Source organism: Phycodurus eques, chromosome 1 (genome assembly GCF_024500275.1).
Source record: "Phycodurus eques isolate BA_2022a chromosome 1, UOR_Pequ_1.1, whole genome shotgun sequence".
NCBI classification, from domain to species: Eukaryota; Metazoa; Chordata; class Actinopteri; order Syngnathiformes; family Syngnathidae; genus Phycodurus; species Phycodurus eques.
Genome location: NC_084525.1, coordinates 41,695,436 through 41,720,090, shown reverse-complemented (window position 1 = coordinate 41,720,090; position 24,655 = coordinate 41,695,436). Strand labels below are relative to the sequence as shown.

The following is a 24,655-nucleotide window of genomic DNA, read 5'->3' as shown; positions in this document are numbered from 1 at the left end:
CAGCCAATCACAGGGCATAGAAATAAGCAATCATTCACGCTTACATTCATACCTACGGGCAATTTAGAGTTTCCAATTAACCTAGCATGCATGTTTTTGGGATGTGGTAGGAAACCGGAGTACCCGGAGAAAACCCACCCAGGCACGGGGAGAACATGCAAACTTCACACAGGCGGGGCCCGGGATTTGAACCCCGATCCCCAGAACTGTGAGGCAGATGTGCTAACCAGTCGTCCACCGTGAATAAACAATGACACCTTAATGGTGGAAAGAGGACAAAACGCGAATAATTATTATTATTAGTCTGCGATAGATGGACAGTCTCACGATGACAAAGACCTCAGGAAGAGTCGAGTGAAATTGAAAATGTCAGGGCTTTAAGTGTGGACGCTAATCAGACAAGCTGTCATTATAACAGCAAGGTTAATAGCTGTTGGCAGAATCACCTTCAGCCACTGACACGATAATATCCAAGCTACAGGGCCTCACATGCACACACACACACACACACACACACAAACATGCAGGGTAAATAAATGATTGTGTACGCAACCACTGACAGAGGATTGATGAGGGATCACCAACATTCATGCATATCCTGCCGTCGCCGTACATGCAGCGTCCCAATCGTGCCATTGAGTGGGGAGGAGGATTTACAAGTCACTCCAGTGGGCTCCATACGTAGACCAAAGCCCTCTTTTGTTCCCCCATCACCTGTTCCAGATTTATGACACCCAATTACAAGCAAGTGTGCTAACAGCATTCCCCATTAGCCTATCAAATGCTTTAGTGCTTGTTCCCTCAATGGGTTATCTGGCCTTTCAGCATGGTCATAGCCAATTTATGCCTCCCCCCGACACCATGTGAACAAAGACCTCCCCGGCTCTGCTTTTTGTTTTGTTGCAGTGCTCCCCAAGACAGGTAATTAAAAGGGAAAGAGTTTGTGGTTAATTTGTGAGATAATTATCTAAATTAAACTGCTTTCTCCTCACAAAACGGGCATGGGGGTGTGAAGGGAGGGCATTATCTCCCTCACTCTCTCCCTCGCATGACGAGGGCGGTCACAAGGTATTGTGGTGCCACAGCAACAAAACTGCTAATGACACCTTCTCCTTTCCCTCCTTTTGTTTTCTTCGCTTTGTTTTGCCTACTCCTTTGTTTTATCAGTCTGAGAATTAAATGAAGAGGGAGAAGGGGCTGTTTTACTTCCAGGTGCCTTTGTCCCATCTGTGTTGTCTGGTAAAGCCTATAAAATACAAATTCTGCGGATGAGCAATGAAAGTAGCAAAGAAAATCAGATTGAGGAGCATGCCCGCCCTTCCATGGTGAATTCCACCAAATATCATCGTCGAAGGGAGCTCCCTACATGGCATTAGTGGACACAAAGAGCAGAGAGAAGAACATACATATGGACAGGACATATTTTGGCGATATTTAGAATATTTTTTTAAATAGCCGGTACCATGCTCAAGAATCTGACATGGTCATTTGCATGAAAATGCCAGCATGGAGATGCAGCTACTGTCTGTCTGACTCTCTCAGTAACAACCCCCCCTACACACACACACGCACACACGATGAAGGAATGAACGCTCACTGTCAAATGTGGTGGCACGTTGCCATCAGGCCTGACAGGAAAATAACACTCTTCAAGGAAAATAATACACTCATTCTGCTGTCGGCGCTCACAGACTATGCCTCGCAGACGATGCACATGCGGACGTTTGTGCGTGCATGCGTGCACATGTGCGCGTGTGTGTGTGTGAATGAGCGCATACGTCTAAAAGCCCTCGTTGCTGCTGTCAACCTGAGTACAAAGGATCACTTTGTATGATTAAGTATGCATCTCTGAAAAACATTCTGCACAAAAAGCCCTGCCCCGCTGGCTGCTCCACACCAATTAATGGATTAAGAAATTATTTCCAGGCGAGCCTTGTTGTGAGACGGCTATGATACGTGGTTGTTGTGGCTGCTGCCAGCCACACAGTCCAATTCTCACTTAACAACCTTGTGTTGACTTCAGTGAGTGACAAGAATTCCATCAGAAACCCTCAAAAGGCATGCTGTCCAGTGTACAATAAGACACTTAATATCAAATCAAATTAATTTAGTGCATATAAAACAAATTATAAATGATCCTTTCCAGCTCAGCAGGTTAAGGACCACGCTCCATATGTGTATGCAGAGGTGTAGCTCAATAAATCAGAACATCGTGGAAAACTTTGTTTACCTCAGTAGTTCAATTCAAAAAGTGAAAGCAATGTACGCAGGATCAGTGGGTGTTTCGGGTCTCAAACATCATACAACCTCTCCTGGGTGACCAAGCCGGGGCATGATCAGGGTGCAAGTTATTTTCTGAGTAGCACTACTCCACAGTGCATTCCTCCTCAGCCACAGCCACCATGAGGCCTTTTCAGTATGTAGGCAGTATTGCTATGCCTGATGGCCTGCCCTTTGTGGGCACTTGTAATGCCCAAGAGATAGTAAGTCCTCCACCCCTGACTGCTGCAGTCCTGCCAGCTCAACATTCCTGGCTGTCTTCTGTTGGGTCACCTCTTCTGTCTGATCCTCCCATGAAACGGTGAGCTCCAGCATGACTATCTGTGTCATTACCTTCTGACAGGAGGACCATGACTGGTCTCACAGATGATATTGTTCTGGTCTCTGGAACAAACATCAGCTTCTCGTCCTGATAATGGGTCAAAGATACTTGAAGCCACAACCTGTGTGTTTGTGTGGACTCTGTGGTAGCACCTTTTGTTTTAATTGCAGAACTCAGCCTTCTGGACTGTGAGTCTATCAGCATGGAACATCTTGACTTGGCCATACTTCCTTGCAAAAGTGCCAAGATATGTCCGATTGTGAGGGCATCCTTGTCTACAGCCCTCCTCAGCTTGGTTGCGGTCTGGGCTTTGGCTGGGCTTTTCCAATATCTTTTATATTAATAATAAGACATTTTTCTTATATATCCTTCTGGTAAAGGCATTGTTTTGTTCGGATGTACAGTCTGCTTTAGGTCATCGAGATGAAAGCTGAAGAAAAACAGCCGCCAAGCTTGATACTGCCATCACCATTTTTCACCGTGGCTGTGGTGTTCTTTTGGTGATGTGGGGTGATGTTTTTGGGTCAAACATACATTGTGGAATTACGACCACAAAGTTCATCCTTATTTTCCTCAGAACATGAAACACCAAACCATTTTATTTTTCAAAATGCTTGTTTTCGTAGATTTTAGCTGGCATTTTTTTCTTTTTAAAAAAATGTGTTTTTTTTACAAATGTTTTGAAAACATTGTATTACAACCTCATTTCCAATGAAGTTGGGACATTGTGTGAAACATAAATAAGAATACAATGATTTGCAAATCATGTTCAACCTATATTTAATTGAACACATTACAAAGATAAGATATTTCATGTTCAAACTGATAAACTTTATTGTTTTTAGCAAATAATCATTAACTGAGAATTTTATGACTGCAACACATTCCAAAAAAGCTGGAACAGGGTCATGTTTACTACTGTGTTACATCACCTTTTCTTTTAACAACATTTAATAAACATTTGGGAACTGAGGACACTAATTGTTGAAGCTTTGTAGGTAGAATGCTTTCCCATTCTTGCTTGATGTAGAGCTTCAGCTGTTCAACAGTCCGGGGTCTCCGTTGTCGTATTTTACCCTTCATAATGCACCACACATTTTCAATGGGAGACAGGTCTGGACTGCAGGCAGGCCAGTCTAGTACCCGCACTCTTTTACTACGAAGCCACACTGTTGTAACACGTGCGAATGTGGTTTGGCATTGTCTTGCAGAAATAAGCAGGGGCATCCACGAAAAAGACGTTGCTTGGATGGCAGCATATGTTTCTCCAAAACCTGTATGTACCTTTCAGCATTAATGCTGCCTTCACAGATGTGTAAGTTACCCATGCCATTGGCACTAGCACAGCCCCATACCATCACAGATGCTGGCTTTTGAACTTTGCGTCCATAACAGTCCGGATGGTTCTTTTCCTCTTTGGCCCGGAGGACACGACGTCCGCAATTTCCAAAAACAATTTGAAATGTGGACTCGTCGGACCACAGAACACTTTTCCACTTTGCATCAGTCCTTCTTAGATGAGCTCGGGCCCAGAGAAGCCGGCGGCGTTTCTGGGTGATTCTTGATAAATGGCTTTTACTTTGTATAGTAGAGTTTCAAGTTGCACTTACGGATGTAGCACCGAACTGTAGTTAATGACATTGGTTTTTTTGAAGTGTTCCTGAGCCCATGTGGTGATATTCTTTACACATTGTCGGTTTTTGATGCAGTGCCGCCTGAGGGATCGAAGGTCACAGGCATTCAATGTTGGTTTTCGGCCCTGCTACTTACATGCAGTGATTTCTCCAGATTCTCTGAACCCTTTGATGATATTATGGACCGTAGATGATGAAATACCTAAATTCCTTGCAATTGTACATTGAGGAACATTGTCCTTAAACTGTTCGACTATTTGCTCACATACTTGTTCACAAAGAGGTGAACCTCGCCCCATCTTTACTTGTAAATGACTGAGCATTTCAGGGAAGCTCCTTTTATACCCAATCATGGCACCCACCTGTTCCTAATTAGCCTGTTCACCTGTGGGATGTTCCAAACGGGTGTTTGATGAGCATTCCTCAACTTTCTCAGTCTTTCTTGGAACGTGTTGCAGCCATAAAATTCAAAGTTAATGATTATTTGCTAAAAACAATCAAGTTTATCAGTTTGAACATTAAATATATTGTCTTTGTAGTGTATTCAAAATTGAAAATGATTTGCAAATCATTGTATTCTGTTTTTATTTATGTTTAACACAGCATCCCAACTTCATTGGAATTGGGGTTGTACATTTGAACAATATTGTATCTTGCCCGGGACGTTGTCACTTGCTTGAGCCACATAGCTTGAGCTATGATAAAGACTTGATGGGAGGAGCACAGAAACGAGGATATAAACTTGCAGCTGATGAAGAACAATATTTTTTTTTTCAATTGTTCAGCGGCTGGTGGCTGACTAGTTAGCACATCTGCCTCACAGTTCTGAGGTACTGAGTTAAAATCCGGCCTCGCCTGTGTAGAGTTTGCATGTTGGCCCCGTGCCTGCGTGGGTGATCTCCGGGCACACCGGTTTCCTCCCATCCATCCATCCATTTTCTACCACTTATCCGAGGTCGGGTCGCGGGGGCAGTAGCTTTAGCAGGGACGCCCAGACTTCCCTCTCCTCAGCCACTTCATCCATCTCTTCCGGTGGGATCCCGAGGCGTTTCCAGGCCAGCCAGAGGACGTAGTCTCTCGAGTGTGTCCTGGGTCGTCCCCGAGGTCTCCTCCCGGTGGGACGTGCCCGGAACACCTCACCAGGGAGGCGTCTGGGAGGCATCCTCATCTGGCTCCTCTCGATGTGAAGGAGCAGCAGCTCTACTCTGAGATCCTCCCAGATGACCGAGCTTCTCACCCTCTCTCTAAGGGAGAGCCCGGACACCCTGCGGAGGAAACTCATTTCAGCTGCTTGTATCCGGGATCTTGTTCTTTCTGTCACGACCCACAGCTCGTGACCATAGGTGAGGGTAGGAACGTAGATCGACCGGTAAATCGAGAGCTTTGCCTTTCGGCTTTGTTCCTTCTTTACCACAACGGATCGATACAAAGTCCGCATCACTGCAGACGCCGCACTGATCCGCCTGTCGATCTCCTGTTCCATTCTTCCCTCACTCGTGAACAAGATCCCAAGATACTTGAACTCCTCCACTTGGGGCAGGATCTCATCCTCGACCTGGAGAGGGCACGCCACCCTTTTCCGACCGAGGACCATGGTCTCAGATTTGGAGGTGCTGATTCTCATCCCAGCCGCTTCACACTCGGCTGCGAACTGCTTCAGTGAGAGTTGGAGGTCACAGCTTGATGAAGCCAACAGAACCACATCATCTGCAAAAAGCAGAGATGCAATACTGAGCCCACCAAACCGGACCCCCTCTACGCCTCGGCTGCACCTAGAAATTCTGTCCATAAAAGTTATGAACAGAATCGGTGACAAAGGGCAGCCTTGGCAGAGTCCAACCCTCACCGGAAACGAGTCCGACTTACTGCCGGATATGCGGACCAAACTCTGACTCCGGTCGTACAAGGACCGAACAGCCCATATCAGGGGGTTCCGTACCCCATACTCCCGAAGCTCCCCCCACAGTGCCCTGCGATTGGTTAGCGGGATGTACCCCACCTCTCACTCGGAGCTGAGCCCAGACGCCAGCACACCCGTGACCCTAGTGGGGATAAGCGGTGCAGAAAATATATGGATGGAATTGTTCAGCGTTATTCAACTATTAGCCCAACATGTGTTTGTAATACTGTACAAGAGCAAAAGCAGAGGACTAATTAAGCTCCAAAAATTGCGGAAATTGGGTGAGAGGTGTCAGTTGATTTCGTGAGCACAGCGTAATCGTGTATCCCCTTGTAATACAAATTTAACAAGTTTATAATATAAATAAAATACCTTGAATGATACTATACACACAAGGGATAGATTTTTCTTAGTGACTTAGTGGCTGCTTAAACCAGCCATCTAATGACGTTAGGTGGCCTACGGTAGTAATCTTGATTTTGAAGACAACAACAGAGGTATGCAGCTTCATGGCAATGTGCTTGACGCAAATTGACAAAAAAGAAAACATAAATAAAGCTGTATTTATCATTCTAATTTAAGGGTGAGAGCGACAGCTCAGTGCTGCAGGCCTGTGTTTAGCACACAGTGGATGAATGCAGAAATCGTATCCATCACATTAACACACTTTGATAGCAGCCCGGCACTTTGAGGCAGCTTAGTCCACACGAAGGCTCTCAAATCCCACCATCACTGGGATTTGAAATGCTGCACGTCACTTATGTCTTCAGCTTTATTTATAGAAACTATTTCAGTGCTCTGGTGTGGGTGGCAGATGTTGTTGTCTTTCGTAATTCTTCAGTAAGGCTGATTATTTTTGGCTTGCTTGCCCTTGGCTTTTTCCTCTTCTATCAAACATTGGATTTGAAAATTGACGTGACGACACCATTTGTTGAACTTTAAATATCCAACACAAATAACTGAAGCTGTACGAGTAAACCAGTTAGGTATGAAACGGTTTATAGTTCTAGGGAAAAACCGTGATAAAATAATTAGCATCACCGTCTCTAATTGTAATTGTCATGAAAAACATATTTTGCTCCTCTGAGAATAAACGCCTCTGCAGCAAGCTCCTCTTTGATGCAACGTCTTCTCAGTTAGTGCAACCTATTAGCGATAGCATCGGCTGCTAACATAGGACAAAGGAAGGTATTATATATATATATATATATATATATGTTCCCACCATGCTCAAAAATCATTTTGGTGACCACAGCACAGGGGAAATTTAAACTGATAAGACCATTCTTCGGTTTAGTAACGCTAGCGTCTTATTTTCACCTCAGGAACGAGGAAAATGTGTTGAGGTCTTGCTTTTGCAGTGAACTCGTCCATTTGCTAGTGTTTTGTTGCCTGCTACGTTGCCAAGATAATTACTGAAGATGCCAACAAATGCTAGTTTCCTATTTGGTGTTTATTTGTGCCGCTTTATTTACATCACATTGTTGTGACCATTAAGAGAAGCTTGATCAATGTCATATGGTTTATTGTAATACATTTCAGTGGTCATTTTTTAGTAGCTTGAGTTTTCCTGAGACATGCGAATGCCATTGAAATCCACCTAGAAAACATCTCACACTCCAAATGTGAAATCAACCTCCGTAGCGGATACGTTAAAGTTAAATAAGTCTTATATGTTAAAGTTAAGTTAATTATCGCCTTATTGTTGATGACGCGGCCACCGCTTCATTCATTTCCAGGAGTCTCTTTCACGTCGTATGGTGGATATTGTAACTGCCTCCAAACTTCAAGTGCCAGCACGCCTTGGTTTAACTTGTGTGAGAAAGCATCTAATTTCTCAGGGGGGGGGGGGGAGAGGAAGAAAGCAAATGCAAACAGTAAACAAAAAAGCAACTTATGTTGAACTTCCTTGTGAAAAGATGAACTACTTACGAAGAAGAACCGGCTGCTATAGATAAATCAAGCCATCCAGTTTTTTATTCTATTCTTATTCTGATAAGGGTTGACCCCCGGGTGAAAAAGGCAGACTGCACTGAAATTGGTTCCCATCGATAACTGTGCACAGGACATGAAGGGACAAACAGCTGTCCACACTGACATTCACACTGTCGTATAGGGAATTGATATTAGATCATAGGGAATTGATATTAGATCAATCACACGAGCATTATAACAACATTAAACTTAATTATAAGTATATTATAGTTAGATATATTAAATTCAGAAGGATCGCCCATTCGTATTTGATTCCTCTTAATACTGCGACTTTCAATAACCTATGCTAACGCAGTCGTAAAGTCACAATTACAGTAAATATTTGTATGAAAACAATTTTTATGCTATTAAGTATGAAACAATCTAATGAGAATGTATGGCCTACGGCAGTAACTGAGCCGTTTAAATTCATTACAATTCTGCTCTAAATATATCCTTACTGTGTTTATTCGGATTATGATATATCAGAGTTAACCCTAAACATACGTAAATGTTATACTGAGCCACAAAGTTGGGGGAAGCCGGACGAAACACTGAATTGGTCCAAGCCTCCATACGTGTCTGGGCTTTAGGTGGAGCTCAAGCGCCCTCTTGTGGTGATTTTTGATACACACGCACAAACCCTGTTTTTGATACACACGCACAAACCCTGAAATATAGCCGACAGTTTTCAAAGCCTAACAACTATAATAAGAAAAAATAATAAATCTGATACGTTAAGACATTTCAACGTTCTCAGGCTCTGAGAAATTTAGGAAATGGTCTTCTGCTGATATCCATATTAAGGACTAAACGAGGTGAGGCTTTGTTGCAATTTTACGCTGATCAAATCTGAAACAGTGTCCTAGAACATGTGAGACGGGCCTCAACTTTTAACAACGTTCAAATCCAGATTGAAAAGCGATCTATTTAGCTGTGCATATGACAACTAAAAATATTTTACCTGCACTCCTTGCTTTTAATTTGATTAATTATTGACTAATTGTGTGTTTTATTGAATGATTTTATTTGCCTTCTATGTAGTTGCAAAGCACTTTGAATTGCCTCGTATACAAATGGTACTCTTTAAAAGTAAACCTGCCTTGCCTTATTTTAGCAACTCAAGCTATTCGCAAGAAGGGCCCAGCGGGGAGATCCAGAGTTGCCGCCGCGCACACAGCCGAGACCATCACCTTGGCATGAGAGATGGCACGCGGAGGAGTCTGATCCCACTGAATTGTTGGTAAGGCGCTGCTGCCATCTATCGGATATTTTAAGCCCTACAGAGCTGCTGCTTCCTATCAGTCCAAAAGTCCATGGATCTATTTTCTCGAGCGAATGTCCCCATTTGGTGCTGCTCCATCAAACTTGCTGTCTCCGAGTTAATGATTTTTGTTGTTGTTGGTGTTTTGTGTCACTTCAAATATTTGATAAACTCATTACAAATGTTGTCCCTGTGCACTAGATCAGTTCATATGTGTTGTTGTTGGCGTCGTTTACGCCTAGGCATCATCATCATCATCCCCGATCATTAAACATTTGTTGAATAAGCAGGTTGCCCCCCCCCCCAAAAAAAGAAAAGAAAAACACAAAATAATAAAAAACTGTGGAAAAAATGTAAATATTTTGAAAAAAAATGGGGTAGGGGAGGAATCTGCGGAGAGGTGAATACGTGGGTGCCAAACCGAGCATGAGGGGGACACTGTAATTGACAAACCAGTTGTAGTCGCCTGGGACTTTCTGCTATTAGCTCAGGGCCAGAGCTACCTAATTGTCACGACCTGCAGTAGTGAAGACTTACTTTCTTGAAAATCTTTGTTATGTCCATCCTTCATTCTCTCCTCGTGCTGCTTTGAGTCAACCCTGTATTGTGAAGTTCCTGGCTGTGTTTACATTGAGAAGGAACATCTTATCATTCATTGTGAAGTGAGGGTCAACCTCCTGGCTATTTACATAAAGATGAAAGAGGCTATAGAGTGAACTTTATGCATGAATACACACCATGAAACAGGAGCGGAGTCCATTCACTGATACTGTAGTTGTAATCAGTGGATAATAAATATCATATTAGACTAAATCACTCCTCCCCACATATTGAACTATAGGAATAAGAATGGATGAGTAGAGCGAGTAACAATCGCAGCATATAAGACTTATTTAACTTTAAATTTTAATTAGGAGAATAGTTACTCCAAAAGTATTTTGGAGATGTTATTGTGTTTTGAGCCAAAGTCATGTCATCCTGTTATCCTCTATATTAATCAGTTATAAATTTATTATGTTTCAATGTATTTCGAAGGGGAGGAATTTACAGTATTGCAGTGATGTCTTCAGCATCTGTGCCACAACAGTGATAGACCGATTTGCCACCCTTAAATAACACAGGGTATTTGTTGATGCTTCCACCCACCAAGTAGCTGGCGATTGCAGCTGTTAATTTGATTTTGACTACATTGTTAACTCCTTGAAGGAAAATTATTCTCTGTAATTATTGTTAATCCGGTATATGTGCAACCAACCTACTTCCACATTCGCCAAAACGGGTCTGAGCACTTCCTCCCGGTTGGGGTGAATGGCAAATGGGGCCATGACAAACCCACCGTAGGAACTTTAAATGTCTACATTGTCTTTTTTTTTTTTTACACAAGATGTCATCACAGAGCCACCAAAGATTACAATAGTAGATGTTTAGTCTTCGTTCATGTATATGTATATCGTATCATATTTGTATAACTAAAGGATATACTGTACATGTATTTAACTTTTGTCTGAGGACACCAACCATATAAGAGAACAAAATGTGAGCAAATTTGGCTTCAAACAATCATGTAGTTATGCTCATAGCATACATGGGAAATCAGATCATCTGTGTTCCGGGTTTGGTCACATGACGTTATGCATATACTGGATTGAAAATGATGGTCTTTGCTGACAAAACAGTGAAATTTTTTTTGCATACACTGTAACAATGTGTAATTTTTTTTTCCTATTTTTGGGGTTAATGCTGTAAACATACAGTATTTTCTGTGTTAGCTAGTTAGAGCTATCAATGCCACGAGGAACATTAGGCCATAATTGCGTTTTCAGTAATCTGTAGTTTTTTACGACAGCAGGTGATTGGCCCATTGCCCAACCCCAGCACCTGGTATTCCCAAACGGTCTCCCATCCAAGTACTAACCAGGACTGACCCTGCTTAGCTTCCGAGATCGGGCAGCATGTGGGGATCGAGTCGGCTGTGTTTGTGTACTGTATTAAAAAAACGACTGAAATAGCAGTACAACTCTAATGGTGACTGAACTTTTACTCAGTATTGTTTTAAAAATCTGTCCAAAAACATGAAAAGGCAATTTCTCAATCTTCGTTAGTTTGTGAAATTTTGTGCTTGCGCACTAGGTTCGCTCACATCCTGTGCATCTCCTGGGGACACAGACCCCCCATCCATAAAACCTAATGATGTCACCTGTTAGTTACAGATGTCTGAACCTCTGATGAATGAAATGTCGAGGTTGAATTGCAGCTGCTTTAATGAGCCCTTTTTGTCTTATTCTGAAGCCTTTCTTCAATGTGTGTAGGAGCATGGTTTTAGATTTGCTCCATGATGAGTTGTGAACTTGATATAACATTGACTTGACTTGCTTGTATATCAGTATGGAGGAGAACACAGATCTAAATGAGCGCAACATGTGACATGCACATCTCATAAACAACAAGGCCAGGCATATGAAAGGCTTTTCAACAGGACAACAACTATCCAAATAGTCACACTTACCAAATCCACGTCTGTTGACATCCGTATAAAATGTAAACAGCGCTCCTTCTAATTTTGACTTGATATGAAATTTCCACTACGAATGACAGAGAATGACAACATCCTCACTCACTTTCCTTCATGTGAAATTATGACTGAAGTTCCTTCTGAAGAAACGTCCAAGAATCTTTGACTTTAAAGGGTCCTCCACAGTGCTCAAAGCTTCTGCTTTCTTCCCATCACGTTTGCGCTCACCAACTGAATCCCATGTTAACCCCTCATGCATGTGTGTCTTGTTGTTTTCACCTGTCATCCTGTGTGTGTGTGTGTCTTTTTCATTGTCTTCCAGGGGGAGCAAGGGCCAGATAAAACATATCCTGGGTAGATCATATATGTTAGGAAAAATGTGCACGTCTCAGGAGTTCCAAGCAAGTAATCCATGGACCTGGTGGTAGCCTAAGAAAACCCTGCTGAATATTTCTTGAGAGAGGAAGAAAGTGTTCTAAGGTTCAAGAAGCTGAAGGAAAGAGTGGTCCTGTCGTCTCTCAGCTGGGAGGATGAATGGGAAGTCTTCCTCTGCCTCCTTTTATACTCTCCTCTCTTCCTCGGCCACCACGATTCGCTTCAGTCTTGAGCGTGCGCGCACGTGTGTGTGTGTGTGTGTGTGTGTGCAGGCGCGCAAAGACCTCTTTCAGAGCGGCACGAATATATTATATCCCAAACAAAAGGAGACGGCTTATTGTTTATGAATTACTAGTCTTACAAAGCCAACAAAGGGCCCCATTTTCATAAAAAACTAAATTTTCATTTCAGCTCCATTTGATTAGCAGAGCAAAATAAAATAAAAAGGCCCTCTCAGTCACAGAACCCCAGAGGGATTTTTTTCTTCCTTCCTGCACTCATTCAAAGCCTCTGAAAGGGTTTCCTTTTGGCTTTCTTTGCAAAGATGACATCAATTTGGCTTTTGGGAGTCAACCAATGACAGAAACAATTATTGCTAGGCTACTTTGTACAATAACTAGAGAAAGAAGAGAATCCAATGTTGTCTTTATAATGTCTCTTTTCAGTTCCTGCTGGAGAAAATTACAGTGGTTGGAAATTAATGGCATGTTTTTAAAGGGGATGACAGAGAGTGAAGAGGAAAACAATGTGCAGTAGGCCAACAGAAATGATCAGCAGCTATTGAATATGGTGAGGAGACCACTCCACAGGCCAAGCGATCCAGGAGTCAGATATTGTGGTACTTTTGGCACCCAGTGGAACAAGTTGATTTTTTCATTCTTTGTTGTTGTTGTTGGTGTTGTTTTTCTGTCCTGGGAGATTTTGGCAGGAGACAAAAAGTGAGCTAATCAATGTTTTTTATTTTGTCCTGTGGGATGAAAAATTTGGAAGGAGACAAAAGGTGAGCCAATCAATTCCTCCACTTGCTGTTGCGAAAAGCTTTGACATTTGAGCTTTGCAGGCGGCATCTGCAAATTTATATGCCATTCATTGTTGCGAGGCTCTGCATCAAAGGCTGTAAAAGGCCTTGTCAATTTAGTCAGGATAACTCAACAAAGACGCCTTTCTTCTCTCTTCCCCAGTTGTTAGCGCAACAATGCTCTTCACCAGCGCAGTGCCAAACGCTCCCGTCGGCTGCGGTCGTGTGACGTTATTGATCGCATTGATAACAGACATCTACCATGGAAACCATCGAACTGTCGGTGATCCTCTTTGAGACATCCATTGTCTTCACAGACGCTGACAACAATGAACTGCAGCTATCTCACTCCTGTTGATGTTCAAAATGAACTTTTGGAACTGCTGAACTGAGTAGGATAGTCACTGACGTTGCAATGGTTCACTCACCTGACTTCCATGTAGGCAGTGTAGCTTCAGTTCCCAGTCAGTGATTGTGTCCTGTGATTGACTGGCAATTAGTCCAGAGTGGAGTCCGCCTTTCACCCCAAAGTTAGCTGGGATAGGCTCCGGCTCCCTCCAACTCTGAAGTGGATAAGCAGTATGGGAAATGGATGGATGGATGGGAATGAGATGAGATTGGACTTGTAATGTTCATGTCATGTCTTTAAAACTTCACTTTCTGTGTGGATACATTCCAAAAGCATGCATGCAAGCTAGGTTCACTGTGACTGAACCCTCTAAATTTGACTTTAGGTGTGAATATAAGCAGGGGCAGGATAGCAACTTTGAAAATTGAGGTCACAATACCTTTGGGACACGTTTTACCTCTCAGAGCGCACTTTTTCCCCCTCCGAAACCAATCGCCGGGAGGGTGCTGCTTATCTAACTTTTTCAAGGCCACCTTTTCCACTCCGAGGGCACTTTTGATACACACATAGGGGAACTCACGCTAAAAAAGGGGCACAGAGGTTAAAAAGTGTGTGTGTGTGTGTGTGTGTGTGTGTGTGTGTTTTGTTTTGTTTTTTGCAAATTTGCTGTCATTTTAAAATTTTATGACTGCAACACATTTAAAAAAAAGCTACAACTGGAGAAACAAAAGATTGAGAAAGTTGAGGAATGCTTTAAAAAAATACTTAGAACATTCCAGAGGTGAACAGGTTAATTGGTTAATTGATTGTGTATAAAAAGAGCACGCCTGAAAGGCTCAGTTGTTCACAAGCAAGGATGGGGTGACGTTCACCACTTGAATATCTCCTTGAGCACATAGTCCAACAATTTAAGAACAATGGTTCTCAACATACAATTGCAAGGAATTTAGGGATTTCACCATCTTCGGTCCATAATATCGTGAAGAGACAGAGAATCTGGAGAAATCTCTGCACGTAAGCAGCAAGGCCAAAAACGAACATTGAATGCCCGTGACCTTCAATCCTGCAGGCAGCACTGCATTAAAAATCTACAAATGCAAGTTAAAACTCTAACATGAAATGCTAAAGCCATTTATCAACAAAAGAAGAAAGAAAGGCTGCTGGCTTCTATGGGCCTAAGCTCATCTGAGCTGGACTAGTGCAAAGTGGAAAAGTGCGGTGTGGTTTGACAAGTCCAGATTTCCAATTGTTTTGTGAAATCATGAATGTCGCATCTTCCGGGCCAAAGAGAAAAAGGACCATCAGTAACTGTGATCAGCGCAAAGTTCAAAAGCCAGCATCTGTGATGGTATGTTATTTATGTACAACCCTAATTCCAAAGAAGTTTCGACGTTGTGTTAAACATAAATAAAAATAGAATAAAAAAGATTTGCAAATCATGTTCAATCTATATTTAATTGAATACACTACAAAGACAAGATGTTTAATGTTCAAACTGATCAACTTTATTGTTTTTAGCAAATAATCATTAATTTGGAATTTTATGGCTGCTACACGTTCCAAAAAAGCTGGAACAGGTGGCAAGAAAGACTGAGAAAGTTGAGGAATGCTCATCAAACACCTGTTTGGAACATCCCACAGGTGAACAGGCTAATTGGGAACAGGTGGGTGCCTTGATCAGAATCAGAATCAGAATCAGAATCAGAATCAGAATCAGAATCATCTTTATTTGCCAAGTATGTCCAAAACACACAAGGAATTTGTCTCCGGTAGTTGGAGCCGCTCTAGTACAACAAACAGTCCATTTACAGAACACTTTGGGGACATAAAGACATTGACAATTGAAAGATTGATTGATTGAAGATTGATTGAAAGAAGCTTCCCTGAATTGCTCAGTCATTCAAAAGCAAAGATGGGACGAGGTTCATCTCTTTGTGAACAAGTGCGTGAGCAAATAGTCAAACAGTTTAAGGAAAATGTTCCTCAACATACAATTGCAAGGAATTTAGGGATTTCATCATCTACGGTCCATAATATCATCAGAAGGTTCAGAGAATCTGGAGAAATCACTGCATGTAAGCGGTGAAGGTGATATAAAGTTTCAGGGTGTGAAAAGTCTGGGGGTGACCAAGGGAGTTTATTGCAGGGAAGATAACATGTAAATCAGATAAGGGTGTGGGAGTGTGTTGCAAGAAGGCTCCCAGCAGGGTGCATGTGGAGGCCACTAAGAACAGATGTCGAGGAAGACATTGGCTGCGGGGAGCCACTATACACATGAGATGCAAGACTATGGGACGGCTTCTGGAGACGGCGTCTGGAGACGGCGTCTGGAGCCAGCGGCAAATGGTCATCATTCTGCAGAGCAATGATGCCGTCAGATGGGACCATGGACCAATCAGACGACAGCAATTCCATACTTCCTCTTTCAAACATTGTATAAGTCGGGGGCAAGAACAGATAGCTTTGTTCAGTCTGCGCTGTCTCTGCCGAGGCTAGGATAAGCGTAGCTGCTGACCCAGAACTCTGTGAAATGTAGAGACTCCTCTGTCAGGAATAAATTGGTTGACTTTTAACACGTTGTTATAATTGTAGTTCTTCCACGAAAACGAACACACATGGAACCTCGAGAGTAATAGGTGATTATAAAATACAAGGTTTCTTCAGCGGCAAGGCCGAAAACCAACATTGAATGCCCGTGACATTTGATGCCTCAGGCGGCACTGCATCAAAAACCGACAATGTGTAAAGGATATCACCACATGGGCTCAGGAACACTTCAGAATACCAATGTCAGTAAATACAGTTCGGCGCTACATCCATAGGTGTAACTTGAAACTCTACTATGCAAAGCAAAAGCCATTTATCAACAACACCCAGAAACGCCACCGGCTTCTCTGGGCCCAAGCTCATCTAAGATGGACTGATGCAAAGTGGAAAAGTGTTCTGTGGTCCGAGGAGTCCACATTTCAAATTGTTTTTGGAAATTGTGGACGTTGTGTCTTCTGGGCCAAAGAGGAGAAGAACCATCTGGACTGTTATGGACGCAAAGTTCAAAAGCCAGCATCTGTGATGGTATGGGCATATGTAAGTGCCAATGGCATGGGTAACTTACACATCTGTGTTGGTACCATTAATGCTGAAGGGTACATACAGGTTTTGGAGAAACATATGCTGCCATCCAAGCAATGTCTTTTTCACGGACGGCCCTGATTATTTCAGCAAGACAATGCCAAACCACATTCTGCATGTGTTACAACACTGTGGCTTCGTAGTAAAAGAGTGCGGGCACTAGACTGGCCTGCCTGCAGTCCAGACCTGTCTCCCATTGAAAATGAGTGGCGCATTATGAAGCATAAAATACGACAACGGAGACCCCAGACTGTTGAACAGCTGAAGCTGTACATCAAGCAAAAATGGGAAAGAATTCCACCTCTAAAGCTTAAACAATTAGTGTCCTCAGTTCCCAAACGTTTATTGAATGTTGTTAAAAGAAGAGGTGATGTAACACAGTGGTAAACATATTTGCTAAAAACAATCAAGTTTATCAGTTTGAACATTAAATATCTTGTCTTTGTACTGTGTTCAATTAAATATAGGTTGAACATGATTTGTAAATCATTGTATTATGTTTTTATTTATGTTTAACACAACGTCCCAACTTCAATGGAATTGGGGTTGTATGTTAGTGCCCATGGCATGGGGAAACACCATTAATGCTGAAAGGTACATGTAGGTTTTGGAGCAACATATGCTGCCATCCAAGCAACATCTTTTTCAGCGATGTCCCTGCTTATTTCAGCCAAATCACGCCAAGCCCCATTCTGCAGTGTTACAACAGCATGGCTTCGTAGTAAAAGAATATTGTCTCCCATTGAAACTGTGGCACATAATGAAGCACAAAATATGACAATGGCAACTGACGCTGTACATCAAGCAAGAATGGGAAAGAATTCCACCTACAAAGCTTCAACAATTAGTGTCCTCAGTTCCCAAACCCTTATTGAGTGTCATTAAAAGGAAAGGTGATGTAACACAGTGCCCCCTGTCATAGTTTTTTTGGAATGTTTTGCAGGCATCAAATTCAAAATGAGCGAAAATTTGCAATAATAATAAAGTTTATCAGTTTGAACATTAAATATCTTGTCTTTGTAGTGTACTGTATTCAATTGAATATGGGTTGAAAAGGATCTGAAATGTTTTTTTTATTCTGTGTGACACAATGTTGCAAATTAATTGGATTGGGGTTGAGAGAGAGAGAGACAGAGAGAGAGAGAGAGTGAGGGAGAGCGAGAGGGAGAGCGAGAGCGAGGGCAACACTAACTGATCATCCATCCATCCATCCTCTGTACTGCTTATCCTCACTTGGGTTGCGGGCGCACTAGAGCCTATCCCAGCTATCGTCAGGCGAGAGGCGGGGTATGCCCTGAACTGGTCGCCAGTCAATCGCAGGGCACATAGAAACAAACATCCATTCGGACTCACAGACACACCTAAGAGCAATTTAGAATCTTCAATCAACCTACCATGCATGTTTTTGGGGATGTGGGAGGAAACCGGAGTCCCCGGAGAAAACCCACGCAGGCACGGGGAGAACATGCAAACTCCACAAAGGCGGGGCCGGGATTTGAACCCCAGTCCTCAGAACTGTGAGGCAGATGTGCTGACCAGTCGTCCACTGTGCCGCTCGACAGATATTCAAGTCAGTTATTTACCTAAGGGAAATAGTGACATCCAGTGGTTAGATGTATAATAGCAGAAGAGGACAGGAATCAACAAGTGTTTTTGAAATCATTGATTGCTGGTTTGATTGTAATTGTGAGAACGCGTTAAAAGGGATTCGATTACTGTGTTATTGAAATGTTTGTTTCGGGATGTCAGAGCAATAGAGATAGAGACTAATTTATTTTGGGCTCTATGTACTGTAATGGATGCTAGTTGAGAAGAATTTAAAACGCCTTTGGCAACAAGAATTGCACTAACTGTAAATGAACTGTTGACTATAGCAGTATATTTTCTGCTAATTGTAGAATTTGGTGTAAAATGCCCCCTTTCCGACTGATTATGATTTTGTTGAATATTTGCTCCCCCTCCCCAAAACTAGTACCGGAAGCTGTGGATGTGTATTCCGGAAGGCTGGAGACTCTCAAATCGCCTTATGGTTGTTTAGACATAAACGGTTTTCTATGTCGGTGGGAATTTGCTTCGGTAAACGCAACAAACACACGAAGAAGGAATCGTTACGGATTTTTTTTTCACCCAACGTAATTTGCCACGCCAGGCTTTACTCTCATTTAAAAGACATACTTTCCCCGCGGTGAGTTGCCTCTTAACGACGAGCTGCTCAAGTTTGATGCAATAGCGGAAATCCTCTTGTTCGACGCTTTTTTTTTTTCTTTTTTTTTTTATAAATAGCACGTCATTTATAAGTGCGTGAGAGATAAACTGAAAACAATATGTAGGTGTGTGGTTTTTTTTCAGTTACAAAACGACGCTTGGGTGGCTGTCATGTTTTTGTTCCTCTAAACTTGAGGTACATGCGCGGGGCATTCTTGCCAACCATCAGACTTGTCCCGTTATTTAGACTACACCCACTAGCTAGCAAAATTAGTTTAACTAGTTTGCCTTTACTCGGTCAACTTTCGGTTAAATGTACAATATCTTTAATTTAAGAACCTCACATAAAACTTAACAGTAAGTTGTCACCTAGAAATGCTTTGTAAAGGCGTGTTTTTTTTGTTTTGTTTTTATATAAACAATCTTTCCTCGGGTTGTACTTTTTAGCTGACCTTTTTGGCTCCAAGCGTTTATTGGGGTGATTTCTACTGTTTGTTTAAATCATGGCTACAATATATTATACTGAGCTTTGGGAAGACACCAGATGTACTAATTGCTTACGAGCTACAAGTGGGCACGTCCCTCCAGTTAACCCAGAAGCCACATGTTGAGCCGCCACGCTAAAACGAGCTCATACTCAGTTAACGGCTACAGTACACGACTGCCATCACGGTGGTGCTACGGTGGACTCGATTATACGTGTGTTGTATGACGATTCCCGTTCGTCACCATGGAGCAAGAACCAGCGATAGTGCCTCGAAAGTAGAAAAGCGTCGTAACACAAGTTGACTCCTCTGATTGTAGGTGAACATTTGACAAATTTATGATTTTTTTTTAACAGCAAAGTAGAAATTGCATGACCTTTAATGCTCGAAAATGTAATGACTTCAAGATTGGTTAATACATCGCAGCGTATCATAGCAACACCCCAATGCTGTACAAAAATGCCCCCATCAGGCAGGACATCACATCAATGCCTGTGATGCTATCATCTTTCGGAGCCCACTGACAACAGTGCAAGATTAATTGCGACATCACATGTCTTTATGACCTCGCCTTTAATATTTTTACAGAAAGTGCAACATTTTGGAACTGGTGCTGGTAAAATCATAGCTCAGCCATCTCAAATGAACCACACATTTTGCACAGAATACAAATCCAATTTTATCATAAATGCTAGTGTGAATAGCATTTTGTGAACATGTTTGCTTTAACACACTTTGTTTAATGCTCTCACAGGTTCTGTGATAAAGGTGTTGTCGTCATCCTGTGACAACGGTATCTTCTCAGCTGGTTGGTTTGAGGAGAGGAAGCAACGATGCCGAAACCGGTAAGATGATGAAATGATCACATAATTTTCAGCTGATCAGTATCAGATGAAATGGATTTTTCAATTTTGTAATTTGTAAGTTCATAAAGCGACAAAATAATCCTGATGTATAAAGATATTGCCAAATGGAAAAGCAATAGCTTGGTTTTATATTACACAATGTAATGTTTTGGGCTCGTGTGGAGGTGTGAAAATGAGAAGAGGCAGAATACCACATCCACTCAAGTGCTGTGACTCCCCCAAAATGCTTGTTTTTTTTCAAGTTGTAGCTTTTTAAGACCGGTTGCACAGCACCTATTTGTTCATACAAGAACCAAAAAAGGAGTTGATTGACAAAATAAAATAAGAGCTCGATCAAATGCATCCATCTTATGAGCAGATGTCCTCATCAAGCGTCACCCTTTTACAAAATAGCTGCCAGATGAAATTGCTTCTAGGTGACACAGTAAGAGAACTACATTACCCAAACAACGTATTTTACTTTTACAGTGTTCCACTATGGGAAATAGATTCATTTACTATTTAACATTTAATATCATTTAAAAAAACACCTAGATACAATATAAATATATTTTAGCAAGCCTTTAGCTGCGTGTCATGTGACAACTTTTAACGGTGACATCATATGACTGGAGTGAGCTGACCCACCAAGCTAATTTAGGTCAGCAGTATGAGAGCATTTCAGCTATCCAGTTGAGAACAGAAATGGAAATCGGATAGTCGACAAGACCCAGACTATTTGCTGTAAGTGCTTAAAAAAAAATTCCCATGTCATGTCGAACATGTTAATGCACCAGACACCATCCTGAAATTAATTTAAAGGTTGCATGCTGTCAAAATGCTTTTTTTCCCGACTGTTTTATGCATGGCGGCACGGTGACGGTCTGGTTAGCACATTCGCCTCACAGTTCTGAGGACCTGGGTTCAAATCCGGCTTCACCTGTGTGAAGTTTGCACGTTCTCCCCGTTCCTGCGTGGATTTTCTCCAGGTACTCTGGTTTCCTCCATTCCAAAGACATGCATGGTAGGTTAATTAAAGCCTCTAAATTGCCCGTAGGTGTGAATGTGAGTGCAAATGGTTGTTTGTTTACATGTGCTCTGCCTCCCTGCCTTTCACCCGCAGTCGCCTGGGATAGGCTTCAGCACACCCGCAACCCTAGTGAGGATAAGCGGTTTGGAAAAATTAATTAATGAATGTTTTATGAATAACGTACAATCTCAGGGCAGTGAAGCGATCGCAACTGGACTGTTCTGTTTGCCTTACAAGACGTTTTGCCTCGGTGCATTGCTGGTGCATCTTCTCCTGTCACATTTTGTCTTTCCACTAGACTATCAATTGATATGCTTGGACACAGCACTCTGTAAATAGCCAACCTCCTGAGCTATGAACATTTGTGGCTTACCCATCCTACAGAGAGTATCAATGATGGTCTTCTGGCCAGTTGTCAAGTCTGCAGTCTTTCCCATATTGAACCCAATTGAGACAATGGAACCAAACTGAAGCAATTTAATGACACCTGGGGAGGCAGGTGCTTTGAATTTAGTAGTGATTAGTGTGTGACACTCAGTTTAAAACATTTATGGCCTGCAAAAATTGTTGCTGTGTGTAGAATGTCTCGGAGATCATCTCTCATGATTGGTCCGTTTTAGTCACATGCTGTGATGACGTACTCAGCGTTCCCCTTGGTTCCACATACCATCTACAGCGCCGCCGCCTTGATCGATTTTGCAGCATAGTTAAACATATCGTCTGGTCATCTTGGTCCATTTGTTCGAGCAAACAGTGTTCCACGGTCGCCATGATTGTTGCTTTGTTTCTTGTTCCGAAAAGGAAAGTAAAAACGGTACCGGCGAAGAAAAAAAAAAAAAAAAAGGCCAGAAAATTAAGAGGAAACTCCACCAACCTGTGGTGTCCTAGCCAATACCTGCCGTGGTGACACCCCCGACATGGAGGAGAACTGCAGTACATTTTCAAAACTGCGCCTGTGGGTTGCGCTCGGGTATAAAGGCAAACTGCATGCGGGATAGCTGCAGTGACGTCAGCGCAGTCACACTCCGCGCGAGTATAAAGAAGCCTTAACGGTCAAGGAGGCTGTGCTGTTTGTTGGAGGTCAATGGATTTTATTGATAAGGTCAGAGGCCTAAAGCTGGATGAAAATGAAACAATGGTTTCATTTGATGCAGTCCAACCCAGGATGCATTGGAAACTGAGAGTCAACGGCTACTGCTTGATCATAGCCTCCAAGACAGGTCCACACTTAACACCGAGCAGATATGCCACTTGCTGAAATTTTGTCTTAACACCACATATTTTCAATTCATGAGAACATTTTACGGACAAAAACATGGTTGTGCAATGGGCCGTGATATCCCCCAACGTAGCAAACCTATACATGGAGGACATGGAAAGGAGAGCTCTGAACAACTCCAAGTCATTGGTACAGATACGTGGATGACACATGGGTTAAAATCAAAAGCCAAGAAGTGCAACCCTTCAGAGCACATTAACTCAGTGGAAAATAACAAGTTCACACGTGAGAATGTCAAAGACAATAAGTTGCCTTTTCTGGACTGTGATCTCGAGGGGGGCCTCCATATTGGGGTTTACAGAAAACCCCCACACACTGACCAATGCTTACTTTTTGACTCACACAACCCCCTGGAACACAAACTAACAAAATAAGACAGGATCAGTGTTGGGGATTATCATTTTCTATGGGAACTAGTTCATTTTCTATGGGAACTAGTTAAAAGTTCAGTTCCAAAACTGAACTAGTTCACTTCATAGTTCATAATTCAAAATTTTTAATAAGTTAACTGGTCCAAAAACGAACTAGTTCCTGTTTTTTCTTCAAAATACTGGCATTTCATTTCAGTCCACACGAGTAGACAGCTGCAGTTTTCACCCTACAAACTAAAAAACAGGAAAAACTTGTTGCTTGAATGGTGTGTTTTTTTGTAAATGAGGAATTAAAACAAAAACAGGACTTTTGTCTTTAATGTGCAAAAAATGTATTAATATAGTATGACAGGAATGATAATGAAATGACATTAACTTTTAACAGAAGAATTAATCCTTATTACAAATCAAAATAAATTCCATATCAGAGTGTGATCATACAGTGTTTTAACTAAAGCATTCTGATACATATATTTTTCAGAGTAATCCATTTGTACAATTATGTACTGTATTACAAAAGAACACATTCACTCCCATTTACACAGTGTCCCTGAACGCATCTTGCACATTCACACACTGCCGCGTGCCTGCCAAGTTTCATTCTGAAGTGCGAAATAAGAAATTCAACAGGCGTACAAACAGGGCTCTCTGCTGGTCACTTTTACTGTACATTACAGTACACCAACATCGCAGCAGACACTGCGATGTGACTATTGCGCGCATGTACGTCGCGATGACGATGCTCAAACAAAAAATTCCCATAGGGTACGTTCGGAAATTCACTCCAAGCACGCTCTCTACACTCCGTAATGTTCGTAAACCAGAGCATTGTTGGTGTGTGCCGTTTGGTTATTCAGAACGCCGCACTCTGGGAGTGCCTGAGCGCACCCCCGCCGCTCTGACAGGAGACAGCGGCTGGAGTGTCAGGCAGGACGAGATGTTTACAGCCAGAACTGACACATTCAATAAGGCGGACGCGCTGACGTATTCTTGCCAGTGGCCAACTCGCTCGTTCGTAAAGTCACTGAAAATGGAGCTTGCTCTAAGGGATCGCGCTGCCTTTATGCCACCTCGCCAATGGCTCATTGAGACAGGATGTGGTGAAGTGAATATTGGCCACGTTGGCAAATCAAAATTGCCTGCGTGAAAACTCAAAAGTCGTTCCTGATAGAAGTTGGGAGTGCGCTCATTCTGCCGTGTGTGTACAGTGTAAATGGTTTAGTTTCTCCCCCTACTTCGTGAAATGCTCTGCCGTCCAGCTGCTGCTGGCTGTAAGCATTCGCGCTCAAGGCCTTTCCCAGATTTGGGGAGCGGCACATCCAGGAAGACAAGACATGAAGCCACTTGGCCCCGAATTGAAGCATGCATATTTATTACCACGATGTACGTTTACAGTGTCAATGGTCAATATGTCCTGCAATTCACATTAGTTCTCGCAGCTAGCTTGCAGCGTTCTTCATCAATTCACGAGCCGCTAATCCCACTTTGGTTGTCAAGCCGAGCTAGCTCGGACCATGGTCATACGTTGTTAACTAATCATTTGGGGGTCTATGGCAAGCCTAGTCAGGGCCTGCCCCCGCGCCCCATATGTAATTTAGACCACTTTGTTAAAATTATGAGAACTAAAGTTAACCTAATATTTACCACCAAATATTTCGAATATTAATTTTCATCTTCAACTAA

General features: G+C 42.4%; 1 protein-coding gene across 1 annotated transcript in view; it reads left to right on the top strand.

Moving 5' to 3' along the window:
* The first annotated feature begins 18,745 nt into the window (after window positions 1-18,745).
* LOC133410861 (radixin) overlaps window positions 18,746-24,655 on the top strand; it is a 29,949-nt gene continuing 24,039 nt past the window's right edge. The window contains exons 1-2 of the mRNA XM_061692449.1: window positions 18,746-18,942; window positions 20,202-20,292. Coding sequence (XP_061548433.1) covers window positions 20,281-20,292 — 12 coding nt within the window. The 5' untranslated portion in view covers window positions 18,746-18,942; window positions 20,202-20,280. The remainder of the gene's footprint in view (window positions 18,943-20,201; window positions 20,293-24,655) is intronic.